General features: G+C 41.4%; 1 protein-coding gene across 1 annotated transcript in view; it reads left to right on the forward strand.

Annotated features, from left to right (window-relative positions):
- The window catches only part of NBEAL2 (neurobeachin like 2), a gene marked incomplete in the record, with an annotated part of 86,310 nt that overhangs the window by 42,683 nt on the left and 18,437 nt on the right, over window positions 1-25,190 (forward strand). Inside the window, 25 exon segments of the mRNA XM_072413428.1 lie at window positions 3,517-3,600; window positions 4,088-4,186; window positions 4,571-5,142; window positions 5,986-6,118; window positions 6,389-6,508; window positions 7,471-7,792; window positions 8,737-8,819; window positions 9,382-9,474; window positions 9,993-10,164; window positions 11,079-11,212; window positions 12,251-12,410; window positions 12,502-12,604; window positions 13,199-13,352; window positions 14,801-14,959; window positions 15,464-15,623; window positions 16,864-16,952; window positions 17,050-17,781; window positions 18,248-18,426; window positions 18,508-18,667; window positions 20,490-20,627; window positions 21,557-21,862; window positions 22,291-22,440; window positions 23,052-23,209; window positions 24,360-24,484; window positions 24,615-24,732. Coding sequence (XP_072269529.1) covers window positions 3,517-3,600; window positions 4,088-4,186; window positions 4,571-5,142; window positions 5,986-6,118; window positions 6,389-6,508; window positions 7,471-7,792; window positions 8,737-8,819; window positions 9,382-9,474; window positions 9,993-10,164; window positions 11,079-11,212; window positions 12,251-12,410; window positions 12,502-12,604; window positions 13,199-13,352; window positions 14,801-14,959; window positions 15,464-15,623; window positions 16,864-16,952; window positions 17,050-17,781; window positions 18,248-18,426; window positions 18,508-18,667; window positions 20,490-20,627; window positions 21,557-21,862; window positions 22,291-22,440; window positions 23,052-23,209; window positions 24,360-24,484; window positions 24,615-24,732 — 4,703 coding nt within the window.

Genomic DNA, 25,190 nt, shown 5'->3' on the forward strand with positions numbered 1-25,190 from the left:
CTGATAATGGTCTGGTTTTCAGGTCAAATGCTTCATTTGGGTAGACTGAACCTTTAATTTTGTATTACTCAGGATATTAAGAATTTGGTATCTATTTGTGTAATCTCCTTTTTTATGTGCACAAATGTTGCTTAATTCACTAATAAGCATTAACAAGATCTTGCTTTGTTGGTGTGTGGTGCATTGTGTGGGCTTTGCATGGTGCAGTCATTCTCCAATGTCATCAGTACCGTAATAAAACACAATGCTGCTATATGAGTGAAATCGGGAGAGTCCCAGGGGTGTCTGCAGCCCTATGTTGCTCCTTCACCCTGCAGATCTTAAATCATAAATACATTGCAGCTTTTCTAACAAAATGAATTCTAGGGAAGCAATCATATTCTGTGTTGTGTTTTGTAGGATTTTAGGTGAATCTTTTCCTTTGCAAACAATTTTCTGCCCCCTGCCCTGACTGTTATACAACCCTGATGAAGGAGGCACAGATCCCTGGAACATGTCAATTGTGGTGATTTTGTATTTTACTATCTGCACAACAAAGAGAAGAATTGTAAGAATTTTGTTTCATGAAAAGGCGATCACCTGCGAGTCTCCTCTCACCTGCTCTCTTTATAAATAGGATTTCAGATATGAGCGGTCTCATCTTGCCAACAAACAAGCAGTCCATGCTGTGTCTATATCTAACCCCTTGGTAATCTACTCACAGACCTTAACCTCTCTTCTAAATGGAGTCTTTAGAATAAATTAATCCCCTTCCCTTTCTTCATTTCTAATATCCCCATCTCACTGATGTTCTCTGTGTTTTATATACAGATCTGTAAACCCCCCCTAGTGACCATTTGTGTATCAAGCAGCTCAGTCTGCATTTTTGCTGGATGACCAAGGAGACCACTTTGCCTCAAAAAAATCTGCTAATTTCTTTCTTTTATTTTTATTTTAAATAAAAATCAACAAAAGAGGCAATATAATGCAGAACCTGACAAATGAGCCGTCATTGCTCCTCTTCGTGTGTAGCTACAGATCTACGAAGAGCAATCCTCCTAACTTTTCCCCATATATGTGGGGGGGTCCAGGTAGAAAGACGCTGTTTGGTAGTAAGCGGATCCTGGTAAGGTGGAGGAAGGTCATGATGGTGGAGCCCAGCAATGTGGACGAAGATTATTTTTTCCAGATCGGGGTTACCAGTAGCGCCCCTCCAGTCCTTGTGATGCAAAGGGCCCTATCACAATTACCACATTTCCTGCGCTGCCCCTGCTTGTATAAACATATTTCCTATCTCTATTTCCTTTCCAGCTTTCGTTTTTCTTTTCTTGCGCTGTTGGAAAATGAAAGCCAATGCTTTGTTTGCTTTTGAATCCGGCGCCAGTTTTCCTTTGGACTTTCTATGGCACTCCCTCCCCTTCTCATACCTGCCTGGGAGTGCGGCTGTAAACACGCAGTGTAAATAGGTTCATTATTTGGGTATGGCAGGTCAGACTCTCAGCATATCCTCTGGGTAATCCTGCCTCACCTTCACCAACCGGCTGGACTGGTTCTGTGCCCTAACCACAATGTAACTACCAGCCTAGTTTTAGGATTAGTGATGGTCGGGGACAGCCTTTGATTTTCAGTGTGTCAGTTGTGGAATGCACAGTGCTGGCGGTCCTCTGCTGCTCCTCCCGCCATCTCCTCCACTTACCCTAACAAATCAGCTTGATACATACCACCAGTGCTGGGTCCCCTTAAATGTTATATGTTTTATATTCTTTGTATTCCCTTTATGATTTTGTAATACTATTTCACAGTATAAGTGGATTTACGCTGTGTTTTCCAACCTTTCTTCAGCATACATATATTTAACATTAGAAAAATGTCACTGCAAACCACAAAACAAAAAATGTCACATACACAGGGTAATTGGCTACCTGCTGCCATCTAGTGGTAGAGTATTCTAATTGTTCTCTTGTCATTATACGTCGCTAGCATAGACGAACAAAAAAAAAAAAATTGCAGTAAATAAAAACTGTTGAACCAATTAAGTGAAAATGGATCATTTCACCACTTTACACCTAATGATTTCTCTTCGCACAGTGATTGTGAATCACTGGACTAACAAGCCCCGTGCATAGCACAAATGACAGGTTCTCTTTATGGAGATATCGGGGTCTATTATATCCTCCACTCATCCTGAACACCACTTGGGAGTGACTTTCACCCCTTTTTTTTCTTCACTTTTACAAATCTGTTTCCTGTTTTTAGGTTTGATGGCACGGAGTATTAGTAGCAAATTACCAGACAAATTGGGGAGTTCAGAATTTTAATGCAATAAAATAAAATAATTTATTTTCCTGTTCCTGTGTATATTGTAAATTCCTTTTTGTGCAGTAAATTGAAAGCCTCATGTGCCCCCCCCCCAGCAAGTTAAAGGTGCCCCACCAGGGCATCACGCATCCGGTGCAATAAAAAAAAAAAATCATTTTATTTTGTACCGCACCGTGGTATATGTAGACACATCCCGTGATTGGTTGCTGGCCCATTCCTTTGGAAGTGTCAGACTCCCTCCGCAACCCCAGGAGACGTCCCCATCACCATCCTTGTAGTCTGGCCTGCAGCATGATGGGGAGAGGCGATAGATACCCCTCCAACCTCCCGAGGGGGCTAATTATCCACTCACCAGATGTGCCAGTCACCTGGTGTCACCCGGATTCCCATCCCTGGAGATCCCAGTCTTCCTTTCGTGTAACATTCATGTTATGGATTCATCAGATACCCCTCTGTTCTGTTATCAGCAGGCTTGCCATGAAGTGAATCCGTCAGTGAATACACATTTCTGTCTTGTGTATAATTCCAGTACTGAGCAGGGAGTGAAAATATAGTTTTATTGGTCGTTCTTCTTGGCATGCATGACCCCAGCCTGCTTGTATTAACTTTAAAGCCAATAAAGTTGGCACTGATAAAAAAACAAAAAAATGTGTATATGATGGTATAAACCCATCCCAAATTCCACCGTTCCCGGACGACCTGTCTCCATTTGAATCTCCCACACTCCCCCTTCTAGACACTGCAGATCAGGGGGAGGAGTTCAGTGCTGTTCATCCAAAAAGCAGACGGTGGGGCCAGATGTGTTTGGGTGCTGATTGACAAGCTTAAGCCACTCCCCCTGCATCTTTTCATCACATTGTTGTGAAAGCTGCTACAAGCTAAATGAGGCAACTCTGCTCTGGATTCAGGAGCAGTGCAGCATGGTTGACACCCATCACAGGAAGCTGCATAAGGTGGATCAGCAGGTATTTATGCCAGTGAAATCTGTAAGTGTATATGACGTCAAAGTTGGGATATGGCTTTCAAATATTTCTGCTCCAATGGTGGATTATAGTAAGGTGGCATGATTGGCATGTGGCAGTGGTGGAGGAGCAGTGTCTTGGCTTCCTGAATCACAGCAAGTGTTGGCATGTTCTAATTTGGTGCAGCATGGTGATGGTCCGAAGTCCCTGATAATCCTCTTCAGGTCAGTTTATGCATCCTTTGTTTACTGTTTAGGTCATCGACTCCGATTCCAATTCTATCTCGGTTAATGCCATCAGCGTCCTGACCTCCATTATGAGGAATTCTCCATCTGCTAAGGTGAGAGTGCACAGGCAGCATGGGTGCCATTCTGTGATTAAAGGACAAATCTACCCCCAGACAGCCTAACTAGGTTTTGGTTTGTGTCTCTGCCCCTCCTACAATGCGCAGATTTCCCCCCAGTAGTTTGTGTCTCTGCCCCTCCCACAATGGGGAGATTTCCCCCAGTAGTTTGTGTCTGTGCCCCTCCCACAATGGGGAGATCTCCCCCAGTATTTTGTGTCTCTGCCCCTCCCACAATGGGGAGATTTCCCCCAGTAGGTTGTAACTCTGCCCCTCCCACAATGGGAAGATCTCCCCCAGTAGATCGTGTCTGTGGCCCCTCCACAATGAGATTTCCCCCAGTATTTTGTCTCTGCCCCTCCCACAATGGGGAGATTTCTCCCAGTACTTTCTCTGCCCCTCCTACAATGGGGAGATTTCCCCCCAGTTTGTGTCGCCGCCCCTCTTACTAATCATTGTTTCCTCCCTGCTTTCTTTTCTATAGGAAGTCTTTAAGGAACGTATTGGTTATCCCCATCTCTATGAGGTCCTTAAGAGTCGCAGTCAGCCAACCAAACGCCTCCTCCAGGAGCTGCTGAACATGGTCAGTATTTGGGATTTTCGGGACAACAAGTGAGGGGTTGCGAGGGCCCGTGTGTCATGTGACTATGATGGATATGGTTGGTTAAAAAAAAACAATAGCCCCTCCCACATTGTAGAGATTTACCTTTAAGTCCCTCCCCCTGTGTGGGGCAATATACAGTCCAACCATAGAGAGATTGTGTGTGGGGGGGAAATGACTGCCGCCATTGTACTTCATAAAAGTGGTGGAGCTCGTGCTGGCCCGTTATTCCCTACCAGTCTAGAACTGATCCCCATCATGTGATCACGACAGCCATAAAACAGTTGATATATTTCTATTCTTCATCAAGCCGATTTATTTACAGGTTGTGTCTTTTTTCTGCCCCACCCCCCTCGCCCCCTGCAGGCTCTGGAAGGTGTTTACAATCCCGATGACGTTGGCTGCATAGAGAATGAGCAGCCGCTGCTTATCCTGGTCCAGTGGATCCCAGAATTGGCTCCCAGAGATCTCCAGATCTTGGTTTCCGAGAAGCTGAATCAGATCTGTGACTCCTCCCTGCGGAACCGCATGACCTGCGTCCAGGCTGGGATGGTCAGCCACATCCTGACGGCACTGGGCAGCGAGAAGGAGCTGGACGTGAAATGCGCAGAGAACCTGATCCGTCTCCTGCAGGTGCTGGGCCGCCTGTCCATCAAACCAGCCGAGCTGAGGGAACTCATTAAACTTCTGCGGACAGAGGGAAGCGGCGCCCACCCCTACGTCGCTCAGGTCATCCGGGCCCTGTCTGCCATGGCAAGGAAAGATGGGCCAGAGCGTGCACTGCAGTATTTTGATTTGACCCCCAGCATGTCTGGGATTATGGTGCCCACTATGCAAAAATGGCCTGGCACTGGATTCGCCTTCCATGCCTGGGTGTGTCTGAATGATGACACCATGGAGGGGCCGGTGACGGGGAGGAAACGCAAGCAGCTCTATAGGTTAGTAACTCGCTGGCCCTTTAAATAGGAACTGCAGGGATATAATAAAGACACTGTAATAATAATGGTAACTATACGAAATTTAATAGACACAATTTCATTCAGCTCTGTGAATAATTATCATAAATTGACAAATGTGCAGCTAAGCAGCCAAATCCATTAATCCTAAACTGTGACCTCCCATTGGCTCCTGAGGGATTTTAGCTTTCTGCTGGTCTGCTCAGTGTGTAGAGAGAGATAATGCCATCTTGTGGCTATTTTAGGAATTGCTACTTCACTTTGTTCTCAGTGCTTAGGTACTGTATGCAGCAATGTATCTATGGTTGGTGTTACCTCTGAAGTCATAGATTGGATGCAGTGTTATGGGTATGCAGGGCTGTCCATGGGGTCACTGTGTGACTAGGTCACTGGCAAGAGAACCAGGAGCTTACTCCTATATATGACAGCATGCTGCCCCCCCCCCCCATTTCTGCACACGCCTTATCTCAAAGTCCCTAAGAAGCAGCCAGGAGCCTCCTAGGATGGGTAACATGGATATCCCAGGAGGCTCTGCCCTCCCATTCTGTCTTTATCACTGTGGCAAATATATTGGCATCTCATAGCTAGCAAATCAGGATCTCATCACATAGCCCATGATATTCGTGTAGCATGACCTGGCACAGAATGCGGACATAGACAGTGTCTCCTTTCAGGAAATAGGTGCAATGTTGTACAGAATATTCATGCTTAACGTCTCTCTGGAGTTTTGCATTTTGTCACCTACCAGCACATATCTGCAATAATATTCCTAAGGCCTGAATGTCTATAGCCGGATCTCTTATGTCATCTCCCTGTCTGTCTTAGTTTTTTTGCAGCCAGTGGTACAGGATTCGAGGCTTTCTTCACCGCGGATGGGATGCTGGTGGTGGCAGTTTGCACCAAGAAGGAATACATGACGGTGGCAGTCCCAGAATTGCATTTCAATGACTCGCTGTGGGTAAGTGGGTTGATGCTGGGAGAGGAGGGAGGCAGCAGGAATACTTCAATGGATAGTCAAGGCTGCTACAGAGCTGAGCGACACTGCAAGTCAAAACAGTGTGGCTCCTGCTGATGCATTTCAACTGCACATATGAGTGATGTACAGATGACTATGATGCAGCATTATGACCACGCATTATCAAAACACATCAGCAGAGGCTTCACTGTTTTAAGCTCTCTGGACGAAAAATAATTCTGATTCTTTTCACCTTTGATCTCTGTTCTTCAGCACTGTGTGGACATTGTTCACATCGCAGGACGCCGGCCCTTTGGTCAGAATATGGTTAATATCTACGCTGATGGGCAGCTACGGAAAGTGGCACAGCTCCGCTTCCCATCACTCAATGAGGTGAGATCTGGTCTCGTGTATTGAAGGCTGACATTATTATATCAAGTGACGAAGACGGCTAAACCATCACCAATGTGAGCTATGAGACGAGAGAGCAGATCTGCCGCCTTGTATTAGTTTCTCCAATCATACTGCAATTTATTCCATTGAAACTTTGAAAAACCTTTATCCATTCCCTAATAAATCATCCCGGTGACATCATTGGTTTCATAAAGGATCAAGAAATGAATTTTCATTCATTAATAGTTAATGCTGCTACTGTGTGAGCTTAGAATGTTGGGCAGGTCCAATAAAAGCTGATCTAGTCAGAGATAGATGCTGAAGAGGTAAAAGTCTTGGGGAGTCACTTCTGTCTCTCAGACTCTCAATGGTTAAATTTATGTATATCTGCTGTGACCTTTGAGGGGTTCCCTCCATTCCGTTCACAAATTTGTACCTGTTGTGCCTATTATAAGGGGCTCCACTATCCATACACTGAGCACCTGCTGTACCTGTTTTGAGAGGTTTCCATCATCCATGAGTTTAGGGACTGCTGCAGGTTAAGATCCAAGGCAGCCAGAAACACCCCAGATTTAGGTGACAATGATCAGCTCTAGGAAATCTTTCTGTATGAGCATCCATTGGGCTGTCCAGGGGATAACCCAGCTCTTAGACATATTTGCATCAACATGCATCAAGTGCAGTGTGATTGCTAAATAATTTATTTTAAAGTAATGTTAATTTTTTGGGAATTTTGTAGTTTTTAATAAAATATTCCCCTGTGGTCTACGTGCCATCATACAATGTGCAGGGGTGATCCTCCATTATCACTGAAGTAGCTGCTTCAGCGCACCCCTGTGCAGGGGACACAGGAGGGGAGCGCATGTAGACAGGAAGGGGCTTTACTACTCATTTTATTTACCTGCTATAGAAATGTTTATTCCCACCATCACCCACAATTTTTTCTTTTTCTCATTTGGCAGTCTTTCACATCTTGCTGCATCGGGTCAGCCGGTCACCGTACCACCACCACTGTCTCCACCTCTCCATCCCATACTCCGGACCTCACCTTCGCCTCACACTCTGTGCTCAGCCGATCTCAGTCCTTCCCGGCCACCTCCGTAGGGCACAGCTGGGGGCTGAACAACATGCAGAACCCTCGGGAGGGTCTGGTGTCCACCATTGTAGCTGGAACCCAGGACACAGAATGGGGCACACCTACCTCACTAGAGGGCCATCTGGGCACAGTATCCATCTTCCATGATACAATCCAGCAGTCCCATGTGAAGGCCCTGTACTCGGCTGGTGGGTACCTGGCGTACATGATATGTATTCCTAAATGTGTTATTATACGGTCAGCTTATGGGAGACAAAGATACAATGTTACACATAGATTGTGATAACACAATGTGAGTAAAGATCCAATTGTATTCAAACCAAACAAGCAGCTTACAGGGCTAAGAAAATATTCTTAGCCTGAAAAATGAAAACTAATACAGCCACCGCATCTAACAACTTGCAACATTTTTCATTTTTGTTTTTGGGGTTCACATATCTGAATCTAAATCTGTGACTATTATAATTGTTTTGGTTTTATAAAAACGTGGAGCCAAAAGAGAATTGACTTAAACTGTGACTTTGTTATATTGGCAGTGTTCAAGGTTGTTGTTTCCGTGTAGTGGACCCCGAAATAACCAGGGTGCCCCGATAGACAATTGAGTCCAATGCTCTTTACCCCACCTACTGTTTGTTGGTGAGGGTGCCAATATTAAGCACCAGAGGAGCCCTCCCTTGTTGTTTGGGGTTCTAAGTTGATGTGCAAGAAATCCAGAAACCTCATATAGGTAATTGGACATGCTAACTTTTCCATGTAAGTGTATATCTGTTTTATAATATGGGTGCAGGCTAACAATGAAAATGATATAAAAAACCAAATAATTCATATGAACACTTAGAGGTGGGAAAAAGACCTCCAAGACATAAAACAAGATATACTGCATAATATACAACAACAATTCATATTGTAGCAGAAAGACTGCGATCAGGCTAATAACTGGAAAGGTTGGGGTACATGGAGAAGTGGGTGGGTGACATAGAGACTTCCCCAACTATAATCTAAACTAATAAAACTTTTACTGTGAAAAAAGATTTTCAATCCTGACATTTATTTTTGCTGTGTTGGAACATCCCAAAATCTAAAACGTTATTTTTTTACAATATACTTTATATCCCAATATTCTTTCCTACAGGACCGAACTACGTGACGCCTTTTATCCAGGACAGTGAATTTTCAGAGCTTGGTGCCAAACTCCTCCTCTTCTACACACCACAGGTACAACGCTGTATAAGAGCGACGCTTCATTGAGGCTTTACTGTGTACCCTGCCATGTTTCCTAACTCCAGCTAGCTTTAACACCTACCCAGCCCTAGTGTAGCTGTGAATTTAGGATAGAGCGGCGCTCTTATTCATTAGGGGTAAACTTCTGTAGCATTTTCACTTTCACACGTCTCCTCCTCATCACCATGTAACTGGGCAATAAAAGGTGGAGCAGCAGACTGATCAGCTCTTTCCTCTGGATCTCTGCTCTTCTCTTTCTTTTTCTCTGTGTTACTTGTGTTGCTTCTCTCTTCCTTAGTCTGAGCTCTTCTCTACACGGATTGCAGAAAGCTGATGCCAAGTTATATTCAGATACTTGCTCTGTACTTCCACTGCAATAAAAATACACTTATGCATTATCTGTGTCTTTTCTATGTACCCTAAGAAGTTGCTAATTTATATGGCAGCTTTGCTTTCAAGAAATAGAATTCCACTTTTTCCAGAAACTTTTCTTTACCTTAATTAAATCAAGATTGACTGAATACCAGTCAAATTCTGTTGTCTTTTTTTTTTCAAGGCTTCCAAAAACAATATCTGCTTAGACCTGTCACCCAGCCATGCATTTGACGGGAGGCTGACTGGTCACAAAGTCGTCACGTGGGATGTGAAGGTATTTAATGTTTTACAAATGTTCAGTTGTTTCCCTCTTAAAGATTAGTCCAACATCATAGTAAATGTCATTTAAATACCCAGTTCACATTGCTCCAATAAATGTTCTAAAAATTATGTATATATCTGTTAGGGACATCTGTTTCATTCAATTTGGTACCAAAATTATTTCAGTGCACGAATGGTTAAAACACCTCACAATGGTCACAGCAAGTGTACAGTCTGAATAACTTGATGCAAACACCAAAGGAACATGTAGGTGCTGCTGTTACCTACTTCTAAGAATCTCTTTTGTGCTTCAATACATTTGAGCAGCTGCCCCAGAACTATTCTGATAATGACCTTCTGACTGGGACGCATGAAGTCATTGAATCTGCACCATTGCTCAAACAGTATTTTTAGAAGGAAGGATAGGAATGTCAGACAACTAAAAACTAGTTTTCATTTCACAGGTATGTCTGATTCCTTTACACGTTTTTTTATTTTATGTCCCCTTACCTCCCCATATTTATTCTGCAGGATGTGGTGAATTGTGTCGGAGGAATGGGCGTTCTTCTTCCTTTGCTCAACCAGGTGGCATCACAGACCAAAGAAACTCAGGAAGCCCAGGAGACCCATGACCTGGTGGGCCCTGAGCTCACCTCCTCCCGAAATGCCCATTCCATGCATCTCCCTGTGGGGAAATCTTCAGGTATTTGATATTTGTGGTATGAAGCCAATGGGGGGGGGATCAAGGTTCCAGTGGATGGAAACTTTAAGTTTTAAACTTAAAGCTTTAACTTTAAGCTTAAGTTTAAGCTTTAAACTTAAGTTTCTTGGACTTTTCAATGGCTCCATCTGTGTGAATGTGATGTTACCTTGACCTGATAAAACATCACTGACAATATATATATATATAATATCCTGCAATGAAAAGTTAAGGCTGATGCATTTATGGATTAGGTTCTAGCATTGCAGTCTCTGTGTTGCCTGCTGTTGTTACATTTCTAGTATTTGGCATCCACACCCAAAGTTACTCCATCTTTCCTACCTTCCAGTTTTGGCAAATATTGTTTGTTTTACTCTTTTTAATAATATACCCCCTGAAATTTGAAGTTCCAGTTTTTGTTTTGCCCTAGAATGATGCCTAATAATGGTTCATGATGAGAAAAGCTGTCCCTCAAACTATTACAGGACCTGGCCTCATAGCTTCTATCAGGTGCCCCCAGCCAAGGTTTTAGGTCTTGATAGGTAGATGTCCCTCTGGAGGAGCAGGCATTCCCAGGCAGACCAACCATAGACCCTTAGGCTCCATAATTGAAATTACTAAAATCCAATACATAAAAGGGGCAAGGACAGTCAGTCTAGGCAGGGAGGGCCTTCAGCCAGAAAATGGGATGGGCTTTCTCTGACTTGCTCCAACTTTAATGTAAATTTCTAAATGTTTGCTGTTCACAACTGTGCAAGACTAAAGTGAAGACTAAAGAGCAGATGTGAGCAAGGCTTGAAGACAGAATTAAATTGGGATTAAGGATTGTATAATAAGGCATTGAAGGGGTGAATACTTCCCATAGGCATGTATGTATGTCAACCTCCATATCTGCTATCTCCAATTTGTCTCTGCAGAGAGCAGGCTGGAAAGGAATGGGGTGGCAGCTTTTCTTCTAATGGTGAAGAATTTCATTCAGCAATATCCAGCCAATCAGGAGAGCCTCCTGCAGTGTCATGGACCAGCTATCATAGGTGCTTTGCTGCAAAAGGTGAGAAATCATAAATGTACCATTTTAACTTGGATGTCACCATCTTTGTTTATAGCCCAGTCTCTGTTAAGGGAAATCCTTGCTTCCTGTGTGGATGAGTTCTTATCTAGAAATAAAATCATTTAAAATGAATAATGCCAAATACTTTTGTAGGTGCTATGATGAGATGAGAGCACCACTGATGTTTTATAAAGTTGTTGGTCTTTATTTGCCATAGTAAAGTTATATAAGTAATCAATACACTTTGGGGTCTCCCTCGCCCCCTTCACCAGAGCTTAATGATGTTTGTCAATGGAAAGCTATGTTGTGCCAGTTGCCAAATTATGGATTCTGTAGCCACGAAGAATGTGGAGCTCCCAAAATGCATTGGCTATTTTTTGAGTATCCTGTGGCAAATAAAGACTAACTGCACGTGCTAAAACAAATCTGTGGGCATTTCTATCTTAAACCATTTTAGATATCTGTATTATGGTGATCCCTGGTAACCTTTTTAGGTCTTGCAGCAAACACAGAAGTGGCCATATTAAAGAATTGAGGTCTGAGGGGTACTTTGCAAATTTTGGTCCAGCACTCTGCTAATACTTCATTCTCAGGCATTTATTATTTATGTTCCTTATGACGCTTATGCCTGGTGACAGTGATCAAAGGCAGCAGACTGAAGAGTATGGAATGTTTAGATTCTTACTAGAAAGAAATAAAGATATTTAGTGGGGACATTTGTTATATTGACAGTCATCTCAAGAGCATTTCCATCATGCTAAAGAAATTTTCCTGTTGTCTTCAGGATGCAAAGCAAGTTTCATTTAGAAACAGATTGCAAAAAATTGTTGCAGTTTTTTTCTATCCACTATGAAAAAAATGTATTTGAAATATCTAGTTTTTTATAAAATGAGAACCGTGACCCACCTATATATAGAAACCCAAAGCCTCTATTCGCATTTCACTTACCTGGCATTAGATGAAGGCTTATTGGATATTGATTGGTGCCTTTGGTTTTTTCCTAATTGAAGTCTATTTGGTCTTTGTTCTGTTCCTCAGGTACCACCTCTTATCCTGGACATGAATGTGCTGATGGCATCTCAGATGCTGATGGACCAGATCTCATCAGAAGGTCACAATTTCCTGCTTCATCACCTCTACCAGCATCTGCTCTTTGACTTCAGAATCTGGTGCAACAGTGACTTTGCTGTCCGCCTTGGTGAGCCCCTCAGCCCCGATCTGATCTACAGTTACTGGTGGGTCTTTCCTTTTTGTGTGATATCATGACTTTTCATTTCTTCAATCTGCAGGTCATATCCAGTATCTGTCATCGATAATGAAAGACCACAAGCAGAGAGTACGCAGGAAGTATGGCGTTCAGTACATTCTGGACTCAGTCAGGAGGCATTATGGGTAAGTTAGCAGATGTCATTCCTTATTGAACTATATGTAGATATGGTTGGATGTGAAAGAACTTGTGTTCAGACCTCAACTTTGAACATCTTTGGTGTAAATTTGAACACCATCTGCACGCTAGATCCAACATCAGTGCCTGACCTCACAAATTGGCACAAATTTCACAAATAAAACAGTTCTAGGAGAATGGGGGCTTATGAGGAGGGTCATTTATGTGATGGCCATGATAATGGAGTGGACTTTCCAGCAAGCTCATATAGTTATATAGTAATAGCCATGTAACCACACAGGCCATATAGTGTATATGAAACAACCTGGTTTCAATTGATAATGGGGAGGAAGTTTATTTCCCCTTAGAATCCGACAAAATCTGCCCCTTTTGTGTCACCTATAGACCTTTGCCTTCTATGGCTAATATTGCATGTGGATTATTAAGCATGATCTGTATGTCTTAAACAAGCCTGGATGTCTCTTGTGTACCATGAAACAATATTTCTTCTATTAAAAACATTATATTTGCTAAAAATTGTACAATTCTGAGTATGGAATAGCTCAGTATTGTCATTTTTTATTTTTATTGTATAATTGCAGGGCACAGAAAGAGGACCAGATCACAGAGGACAATGTGCAGACCGTTCAGAGGTCCCTTTTTAGCCTGTCCAAAGATTTCCTGGCTAAGAATCTAAATGCTGAAGATCTGCACAGTGTGATTAACTACGCTGCAGCAGTGAATGACGAAGAACAGGTATGTTCACCGTAACGATCATCTGACCCACAGAGGTGTGTGCCCTCAATATGAGGGACTGATGGGGTTGCTTTCTCATCATTGTTCTCTCTTCTGGTGGGGAAGGTGTTTTTTTTGTTTGTTGGGGCCAATCTAAAGAAGTAAAGTAATTTAAAGTAATTTCAATTCAACTTTTTAGTTCAGTAAACCCCCTGAAAGCAGAAATCGAGTTATTACAAATATGGGCCTAATTAAAGAAGCCATTTGTATTTTTACTTGAATTGTCATATATTTCTATGCTCAATTACTGTGAGTAATCCAGCATTGGAACACTTCCTCTATTTGGTTTCCTCCGTGCAGAAGTTTACTGTATTACAGACAAGTCAGTGTGAAATGACTGGTCTTGTATCCGCCCCCTCGTGGGCATCCTGCAGTGGGTGGAGCTACTTGGCACAACTCACAGCTCTGCTTATCCTTATGGCATGGGGATAGTTCTTCTGCTTTTGCTAGATACCATCTGGAACTGCTAAGTCGTTTAGTGAATTTTTATTCTTATCTGGAAGAGGATATTTAAATTAATTCAGAATTAAAAATGTATTGATAAAGACTCTGCCAGTGATTTGTGTAGTGAATTTACTGAAATGTATAATGTACAATGGCTGCCTTGGGTGGACAAGTTCTTACCACCTTCCTTTACTTGGCATATCTAATCAATTTGAACTTTCACTTCCCCTCGCCAGCCTCCTGCTCCCCCCCCCCCTTCATTTTTTGTAGTTTTTGCCTATCCTTGACTGACATTTTACCTCCATTATGATCGCACCCCTCTGCCCTAAAAACCCCTTACCCCTTTATACTTCCATTGTTAATTATAAATCCTCCTAGATTGTAAGCTCTTTGGGGCAGGGTCCTCTCCTCCTGTGTCACTGTCTGTATCTGTCTGTCATTTACAACCCCTATTTAATGTACAGCGCTGCGTAATATGTTGGCGCTATATAAATCCTGTTTATTAATAATAGTACATGAACATAAGTCTGCTTCTGTTAGACAAATTGTTTTATTGTTCCTCCCATGTAATCTCAATTAACTTACATTTTTCTAACATATAAGAAATGCATAATGGTTGTGAATTCCTATTTTGGCATATTACTTTATAATTTACTTGTTTGTTAAGGGAATATGTAGTGGATTTTTATATATTTTTTAATATGATCAGGAAGTAAAACAAAACGTTAAAAAAAAAAAATGTTTTAGGTAAATATGAAACCTTGCATTTGTTTGATTAGTATTTCATTTCTGACTAGATAGAATGTGTTGTTTTTAGTTCTATTCTAAAGTTTTCCATCTTAAAAAAAAAATATGCTCTCACACAATATTGTATCTATATAAAATGACTAAAAAAGGATAAACTTTGCTTTGGAGCTGCTAGTCATTGCACCCATAGACATTAACGTTGCCATCTTGTCTGTCAGATTTGTGGGATCCTCGATGTCATCCACAGCCTCCTGAAAGCCAACATCAGCAACGAGCAGCTGTACACCTTCCTGCTGGAACAGGGCAACGTGGAGGTCTTCTACTACCTGCTGGTTCAGAAGAGGTTCTCCGACCAGCTGAGGGAGAAAGTGTTCAAGGTTTGTGTCACCCAGACCTGGGAGATCATGCTGCTGACCAATATCCATCTTTCTGAGGGGGTCACTGGTTTCACTCACCATATAGATAGAGATATAACAAATAGATAGACACAACCTGGCCACTTCCCTGAGCCTGCAATGTTTTCGGGAAACATGATTCTTGGCTCTGGCCGGTGCATCCCCCCAGTGGGGTCCTTCTGACCCCGCTCGGGGGTGCACCGGCCAGAGCCGCGGACCACCAAAATATTCTCGCTGACCAGTGGTTTGCGACCACTGAATTAGAATGCTGATGAGCCGGAACTTCAAAATCAATACCTGATCACACAAGTTCCCAAACTCATTGCAATAAAAGTTTGCAAAGTTTGTCATTATTCTTAATTCTGCACTTAGTGTATAAGGATTTAAATGTACTATTAGAGCCAGACATTCCTGATACGTTCTCTTTATGTTTTTAGGATCTTGTTGTTCACTTGTTAGTCTAACCCGAGCACTCTCTCCCTTCAGATTCTCTACAAGTTAATTAAATATGAGAAAGTCAGCGATCGGTTCAAACATCGACTGAAGCTGAAGGATATCGGATACCAAGGTCTCATCTACTTCCTAAATGAACTTCCAGTGTCCATGCTTCTGATTCGCTGCCTCTCGGAACAAGTCTTGGGCTCCGGTAAGTTCCCGGTAGAAATGTGATTTCTTTAAGTACATGAAAAATACTTTAATGGAACCATTGGAGAGTAATAAAGGTTCCTCAAAATGTTAAGTACCTGACTTTTTGAACTTGTTGCATTGGCTTTAGTACTTTAATCCCCAAATTACAAGACAGGGCAAGGGAGTGCTCTTTGCGTCTGGAGGAAAAAAAGTTTAAGCACTGGATAAAGAAGGGATTCTTCACTGTAAGGTCTGTGAAAATGTGGAAATGGCTCCCTCAGGAAGTAGTTTCAGCAACTACTATAGATAGATTGCTTTAACTCCCCTAGCAGTAATCCCTGGTGTGACTCTGGGTGGAATTTACCTGCAAATAGTGATAATTCTGAGTCACACTCGGGGTAGCTTTAACCTAAAAAAAACCCCACTTACCTTGCTCCTTTGTCGTCCCCCATCGTCCTGCTGGTGCCCGCAGGTCCTGGGGACAAGTCCTGCTCCTCCAAACTCCAGCCGCGCAATGCAGATGATCTACGGGGTGTCCTGGTGATGTCGGTGGAGGCGGGAGGATCGGTGGGAAATTCAAATAATTTTGTATTGGATGCAAAACAAAATAGCTGTATTGAGTCCAATACAAAGAAATTTTCATATAATATGCATATATATATATATATATATATATATATATATATATTTTTGTTATATATGCTACTGTACATTATTTAACGTTTATTAAATTTATGAAATATTGGACATATTTCGGTGAATTATGCCAAAAAGTTATAGCCTACAATGTAAAATAAATTTCCCATGTAATGTAATGCTTTTTGCAAGCAATCAAAATTTCAACAAAATTAGAATACTGGGGAGGTAAAATTTCTAGATAATTTCTAGAAGCACAGAATATAACTGGGGATTAAAGCTTTAAAGTAAAGATAACAGAGACTGCTGATCCAGGGAACATCCAATTGCCTTATGAAATCAGGAAGGAATTTTTTCTTTTTTTTCCTTTCCGGAGCAAATTGTACCCAGGGATTTTTTAGCCTTCCTCTAGATCAACGATGTCTATAGGGTTTTATATCAGGAATATGTTTATTGTCCTAGGGGTTGAACTTGATCGACTTATTCTTTTTTTCAACCTGACTAACTATGTAATTATGTAACAGCCATAATTTTGGCAAATATGAAGGTAAGAGATAAAACTTGCATGTCTAAACCTGGACTGTTGTACTGCATACTCTAAATGCTCATTTTTATTTCCACAGATTTAACTCCTAATTACAGAGATCTGCTTGCTGTGGTTTATCTGTCGCACAGGGCAGAACTTTCGGTCAAGTTGGATGTTTGCAGAAAGGTAATTTCTGTGATTCTGTATTTTTTTTATTCTGCTATTTAAAATTTTCACAATCAGTAAATCTATAGTAACATTGTTACTTTCTTCCCTCTTGCAGCTCTTTCACCTAATTTATTCCCAACAAGACATTGTGCGACAGATGGCCAAGCAGACCGGCTGGCAGGATATATTGACCAAACTTTACATCAAAGAGTCTTATGAGACAAGACCTCGTTTTCTAAGCAGCCCGTTGTATGGCAGTGCTGTTTGCCCCCTGAAAAGGATGGGTAGCAGCAAAGACTCAGAGCCTGGGAGTTGCAAGGAAGTCCCTAATGGCACCCACGGACCTGCTGAGAACACCGACACGGATGTGGTTTTTCCAGTGGGTTTTGAGGCTTCAGACTTGGACTTCTCTGAAGGCTTTTCCGACAACTCTTTGTCTCCGGCAGCCAAAGACAAACCCTTCCGTTCTTATAATTTTAAGTCTTTTGACTCCTCAGACCAGGCCAGTCACTCCTCCTCCTCTAATCTTGTTGACATTCCCTGCTATGAAGAAGCAAGTTGCAATGAGGGACCTTCATTTGACAATGTGTATCAGCCTTTGTCTCCTTTCTCAATGTCTCCTTTCGATCTGCAGCTGGACTTGGGCAGTTCCAGCTCTGCAGCTACCATAGAGAGTGGAACCCAAACACCGGTCAGCCAGCCGGGGACTCCATCTCCACTGGAGACATTCAAGCCTTTTCCTGGGATGAGAGTTCGGAAGAGTTCCAGCTTGTCTAATGTCCTGGATGAAAACAGCTATCAGGAGACGCTACCCAGTGATACCATTTCAAATACCAGCAACCCTCAGGTAGCCACCAATCCACTTGTCACAATTCCATAGAATTGTTCTCGATTTTCTTATAAAGCCCAACTCTATCCAACATGGTGGGTAATAGCTGAACCTCCTGCTTAATGTCAGTGGGTGGCAATAGGCTGTGGCATAGAAATAAGAGTTGCAGTTGTGCAAGTTTAATGTAAAAGGGTAATGTAAGGAGAGGACTTTGATGTAAAAATGGGACTCGGAGTTGAACGGAAGGAACTTTAGCAGCGTTTCCCACAGTAGTCCCCATTAGTTATTAGAATTCAAAAGGCAATTTATCCTGTTCTCCATCTCTAAATTACTTAATATGTATTGGTGGGTTGATTTTCTTACTATTCCTTAAAATATTACAAATACTTTTAGGAGTATATATATTTTCATTGCACAGAGGATGGAGTGGTTGATGATGATGGTTATAACTCGGATTCTTTTTGTCCCATGAATGTTCCTTCAGCAGACGCCTGAAGAAGAGCTATGCAACCTTCTCACCAATATAATCTTCTCGGTCACCTGGAGAGGGGTGGAGGGCTCCGAGGATGCAGCATGGAAGGAGCGCGGTCAGGTCTTCTCCGTTCTCACTAAGCTTGGATCAGCCTGTGAGTTAGTGAGGCCACCAGATGAAATTAAACGAAGGTTAGCACAGTGAAAGGATATCTCTTTTATCGTATTATACAAAACTTGAAGTCCTATATAGCTTATGTATTTCTTTTTCAGCCTTTTGGAGATGATGCTGGAGTCAGCTTTTACAGACATTAAAGAGGCCTCTTCTTCCACCCTACCCGGTCTCATTCAGAATGTATTGAAACTCCTGAGACTTCTCCAGGACTTCCTCTTCTCAGAAGGAGACAGCAATGAGGTCCTTTGGAGTGAGAAGGTTAGTAATACGACTAAATATGTAAAGAGAAAAGAGAGAGCAGGCTTTTTTGGCAGAATAACTTAAATTGTAACTATTTTATTTCATAATTCAGAAGAACAACATAATAAAATGAAAAAAAAAAATAACAGAGACCTATTATTATTATTATTATTATTATTATTATTAATAAACAGGATTTATATAGCGCCAAAAATTTGGGTGTCATCAGCATACAGATGGTACTGTAAGCCAAAGGAGGATATGAGACTACCGAGAGAGGAGGTGTACAGAGAGAAGAGAACCGGTCCAAGGACTGACCCTTGGGGAACCCCAACAGGGAGGAGAGTGGGTGACTATGCTAGTATAACATCTAGACATAGTTCTCCTAGTATTCATAAGTTCCGTATTGAGTTTACATACTTTGTATTAACCGGGAAGTTACTGGTCTCTTAACCCGACGCGTTTCACCTTATAGGCTTCCTCAGGGAATAAGGGAGACATGTACAGTTAACGTTTGTCAATGTGACTTAATGCAAGAGAATTAAAAGAAAGCAAAGTAGTTGATCAGATGTAAAATATGTCAAGGTAGGTACATCCGGAATGAGTAGTTAAATACTTGATGACTGCAGGTGGCTAGGAGTGTTAAGGAGGAAGAACCTCTTATAAGTATTGTATATCATATTGCAAGAATCAGTATTTCAAAGGTGATTTTGATTAAAGATATTTTATATTAGTTGTATTATACAGAAGGACTTGGTGCTGCAGTCAGTTCAAATGGAGAATCACCTTTACTGATTCCTGCAATTACCATTTATCTTCCAACAAAAAATTCATTGGAGAATTTCCTCTCTGAGTCAAGTTTGTTAGACAAAACCTTGGATGTTAACTTCATCCCCATAAAAGTACTGTCAATTTCAATCTGAAGCAGGCACTCAAGATCTCTTTTATCCATATTAACCATATCTACACAGTTTCAAGCTTCTTACCATCACATTTCCAGGGGGTAAGTTTACCTTTAAGAGGTTCTTCCCCCCTTAACACTCCTCGCCACCTGCAGTCTTCATATATTTAACTACTCATTCTGGAAGTACCTACCTGGACATATACATCTGATCAACTCCTCCCTTTCTTCTTACACTCTTGCATGAGTCACATTGACAAACGCTACCTGTAGAAATAGCCCCGCTGTGTCCTCCCTATAAGTGGTCATTAGTGACATCATGAGTTTTTTGGGCTGCAAAGAGAACGCAGGCTGAAGCATTTTGGGACCTCTATAAACACAGGCAAATGATTCAAATGAATATAATAAAACTAAAAAATAACAAAGAAAACAGAACAACAGGCTGTATTTTAAAAAAAAGCCTAGATAAAAGCTTTTACAGAATAGAAAGTGCTGTATGCAGTTTTCCAAGTGTTTTAGACATTTAAACCAAGCTTAACTCTTGTAGCCAATCAGAACTTATCTAAGTTACAGCAGTTCATTCCCAGGATTCTCTGGCAGAGACCACAGAACCAAAGCCTTGGCATGAGTCACATGAATTGCTGCCTACAAAATCCTAAAACTACTTTTGAGAAGGAAAAGATAACATTTGCTAACTTACAAAATGGGGAATTGCTATTTGAATGTATATATGTTCTACTCTTGAAAATCAAAATGATTGGGGGAGGAGACACAGAATTGGGCAATAAATGTTCATGCTATAATGTAAAACAGGACACTCTTTTGTAAAGGGGATCCAATTGAAATTTGGGTGCACAACTCAGATTCACATATTTTGTTATGAATTGTGACATCTGTCAGAAAATGTTTTAGATCTTTTCTCCCTTTTTCTGGTTGCAGATCTTTGAAGGAGTCAGTAACTTGTTGGACAAGTTGGGTGTTTGGTATTACTTGGTAAATGGGACATCGGACCTGAAAGAAATGGCTCAGATTGGGCTCCGCATAATCATTGGATTCATCAAGTTAGATGATCAGCAGGTGAGTAATCTGCTTCTTCACAATCTTCTATTTGATTGCACTTATCAGGAATGATTGAAATACTTTATTTACTGATGATTTGATGGCATAGCTTTATCTTCTCTATGAATTCCTTAATGGGATAATGAAAAAATACACAAGGAACATTTCACAATTGATCTAATAAAGGCTTATTTAAAGGGTCATTCCACCCAAAACTAAAATTCCAGTGCTGCAGACTGATAACCACCTGACAGACTCTTCCATCACTTGGCAATGTCTGGGTGAGACCTCCATGCTGAGTTCCTTCTTTCCCTATTGATTTTAGGGATTTTTCCAAAGATAAATTTTCAGATCATGTAAGACTTTTTTCATTGGAAAGGATCTTTCATGAACCTTTGCAACGACAAAAGACTGAAATATGCATAAATGAGCTCTGTACATACAGACCCGTTCTGCTCTATGGAGAGGGAAGGGGGGAGAACGAGTGAGCAGCACCCCACTGTGCTCTCTTCCCTTCACTTGCATTGCGGTCAGAACAGATCCATGAACGACGTTGGACGGCCACTGGACACACGTCGGATTCTCATCCTATACCAGCCTGAAGCAATAATCGGATGAGAATCATCTGACGTGTAGCCTATAAGTATAAGTAGCCTATGTTTATTATTGAGGATACAGTGTGTTGTTTATTATGATTAACACATAAAAATTGAGATTTCATTGGTCAGATTGCAAAAGGTTTTATCCTTGGTTTACCACAAACTTTTATATATTATTTTATAAACAAAGTCAGACAATCGGCTTATGTGAATACAAAAATAAAAAGTTTACACACATTTTTAAAATGGTCATTTTGTGGTCTGATGACTGCATTTTGATTTGTTTGCTGCATGTATAATTTTTGTATAAACATCTTCCTTGTTCAGTTTATGTTTTCTCTTTTATAGATGCATTTGTCAGCCTATGCCAAGCTGCACAGCCTCCTCCAAAGTGCCACCTCACTAAGAAAGGAAGAGGCTTGTTTTCTGCTGGGGAACCTGCAGACTCCTCTCCTAAAATCCCTCAATGCCAAAACAGAGATATTCTCCTGCCTGGTGCCCATTATCCGCACACTGATGGACCAGTGCTTTGAGCTGCTACAACTGCAGCAATATCTGCCATCTCTGCCCCCTACTAATGGGAGTCCGACCTTCTATGAAGACTTCCAGAGTTTCTGCACCACCACCGAGTGGAAGCTTTTCCTTGAGAAACATGTAAGAGCAATTATTGATACCATGTAAAGAATTTATCCCCCTAACATAAAGGTTTCTTATTGTATTTTATGTTCTCTGTTGCCCTTTTTTGTTTTGTTTTTTATTTGATTTTTGTCTATTTTGGTTTTCCTTTGCTCTGCTGTACTGCACTCTGCTCTAGTCTAATCTGCTGTAGGTTACTGTACTCTAGGCTTAAGTAGTCTGTTGAAGGCTAGAATATTAGTAAGCTATTATAAGGCTATGTATAGTAACCTATTATATTTTAGGCTTTTAGGCTAGTCTGGTCTCCTTTCATCCATCTCTTCTTTTTTTTTTCCCTTCTTATTCTATTTATTTTTTTGCATTTGTCTTTTTCCTGTGTTTTGTGCCTTACAATGGAGCTGTGTGATTGGACACTTCTGATATCACATATCTGACTCTCTTCTCAGGTCCAGCCCACTATGGAGCAGTTTGAAAAGGAAACATTTGCAAAGAGTCACAACCAGATGTCTTACTTCTGGAATTCGTGCTACGATTCTCTGATGAGCAGTTCATTAAGGAGGGAGACTGAGAAGGGGGAGAGCAGAGCCAAATTCCAGGTAATGGTGATATTAGGTTTTATTTTTTTAGGGGGGTTGTAACTAGGTATGATAAATTTATTTAAATTTACTGTTTTTTTTTTTTTGTTTTTTTTTTTAATTTTCAGTATACAGAGCTTCCTAATTCCGATATGTCCGAAGTGACCTTTTCTGACTATTACTGTTTTTGTGTCCCCATCACCTTTGTGTGTTTTTTAGCTCCTCCTGATAGATTTTCCACAATATAAAATAAACCCTTTTAATGGGCTCAGCTAATGTGCAGACACAGGAAGTCAGCTCATGGATGACAGGAACCCATCCTAATGGGGGTAAATAGACCCAGAAATTGCAGGGATGGTAGGAGCCCCTCATTATGGGCACAGAAAGTGTATAAAGCTGGGAACGTTGTGCAGGGATACTAAGAGCCCCTCTGACCACAGAAAGCTTACGGCTCTTTAAATTGGCCCACCTGGTATACAGACTAAGAAAGGATAGTGCAGGGATAGTGAGAACCTTTCATGAAGATAACAGGCAGTGTACAGAGCTAAGAACTCAGCAATACTACAAGGCAGCTATGAACTATGTCACTTACTTTGCATTCCTCGTAAATCATTGTTTTTGTTGTATTGCAGGACTTGGTCCTGGATCTGGTTATGAAGAGGATACGGAGTGAGAATCTCCGCTTTAACAGTGTTCTGAAACAGATAAACAGCCACCATAACACGGTTCTGAGACAATGGAAATCTCTGCTGCGCCTGCTGACCTGTCCTCGTGGTGCTTGGGCTGACCGGTAAGTGACCATGGCATTGTTGGACTCGAACCTTTAACTGTTCTTGATCAGTGTCTCTTTTCTCTGAAATGCAAGTGATGGTATCCCAAATATGTGTCAAATCAATACTCCAGTTCAATCTATTGGAAGCTTTGCATAGTGCATGGCTGCTTTTTCTGTTGACTGTAATCCTGCCATCAAGGTCTTTGTTCAGGCACTTCTTGTTATGGGGGGACAACTGTGTCTCAAATGCACTCCTTTGTGGCACCTTGTCACATGTTGGCCTAGTGCAGACAACAGGCAGTTGTGCAGGGACATGCTGCACATTTACACTACATTGTTGTCATTTTAGGAAACCACTCCAAAGCAGTGATGTGCAGGTAGACAGGAAGTGAATGAATGGAATGAAATGGTGAAAACGTTAAAAAAAAAAAAAAAAAAATCAAAATGGTACACTTATATCTAAAGAAATATCCTCAAATTTACGTTTACATTTACTAAATGTTTTTGTAACTAGCATTATCGCTGAGAAATGTGGCAAAACATTTCCCATTCCTAAACGGGAGTGTTCAGCTGCAAATGTATGCAGAAATTGAAGCCTTTTTTTCAGCTTTTGAACAGACAAGGTTTTATTCAGTGGAAATTTAAAAACCACCAATGGCCACATCAGTTTTGTAATATACCGCTTTGTCATACAAGGTCTGCAATGTCTGATCTGCAAGGATACAAAGTTTAAAGAGTATCTCACCCCAAGAATAAATGCAATTAATTGCAGCTTACCAGTCTTTAGGTTTGCAAACTGCAGGGTGTTTGTCATCCAGATCATAAGAACAGCCTAGGGTGACAACACTACCCCCCGTGTGAGTGTCTCTGCTGCTCGGTTGTCAGGCCATGTCCCCAATGAACTTATTGAGTGCAGGGTTATTATGGCAAGTACAAAGTTCCTTTTCATTTTTTTTTCTCTCGATAAATATCTTCAAGGGACAAGTTGTGTATTATTCGTCCAGTAGCCCCCAGTTGAATGACAGTTAAAAGCCTTCTGTTCTATTTTACCTTCTCTATGCTGGAATCTTGTTGATCACTGACTCTACATGCAGTTAATCCCCCCAATAGAGCTGAATGGAGTCCTACTCTAAGATTGGAATTAATTTAATGTTCATTTTTCCATCAGGAACCCAGCCGAGGTTCGGTGGAAACTGTCTAGTGCAGAGACTTATTCCAGGATGCGGCTGAAGCTGGTGCCAAATTACAACTTTGATGCTCACACGGAAGCCAGCGCACTCCGCGACAACCTTGGTGAGGCACACGCTGTAAACTTTGCTCATGGATGGGGGATTCAGTGTTTTGTGTTTGCACACCTTTAAAATCTGTTCTTTATTTAATGTATGTTCTATTTGTAACTCCTATTTCATCTTTTTCTGTCCAGGTACCGACAGTAGTCAGACACTCACAGATTCCTTCCCCCTCGCTGTGGCGAAAGAGGCAAAAGTAAATGAGATGGAGGACGACCAGCTGGCTGATGAAGATTTGCTGAATATTTATCAGTAAGTGATATGAAGTCATATATTGTATAGCATTATGAGGGGTTTCCCAAATCCATTTTCACACTCTTCATTTTTTACACCTGTACCACGTTCCTGAGTCTGTACGCCTGCTTTGCACATTATGAGGAGTTTCCATAATCACTAAGGATTTTTTACCTTAAATTATGTAGAACATAAAAGGAAGAGCTGGAACATTCAAAACTCCCATGGTGGAGAGATCCCACTGTAGAGTTAGATCATTCCTTTTGTAGCAGGAGAAGTGGGCAGAAATATCTGGATGATTGAATTTTGGTAGTGGAGTCCTCAAGAGGTGAAATGCCAGCTATGCACTTACTGACAATATCTTTGTGTGCTGCTAATTATATTAGGCTTGCCAAAGTAACAAATTTATAACACAGGTCCTGTCACTTTCACCTACGCAACATCTCAAAAATCCACCCCTACCTGTCCCCTGAGAC

The sequence above is a fragment of the Pyxicephalus adspersus genome, chromosome 5 (assembly GCF_032062135.1).
Source record: "Pyxicephalus adspersus chromosome 5, UCB_Pads_2.0, whole genome shotgun sequence".
In the NCBI taxonomy this organism is placed as follows: domain Eukaryota; kingdom Metazoa; phylum Chordata; class Amphibia; order Anura; family Pyxicephalidae; genus Pyxicephalus; species Pyxicephalus adspersus.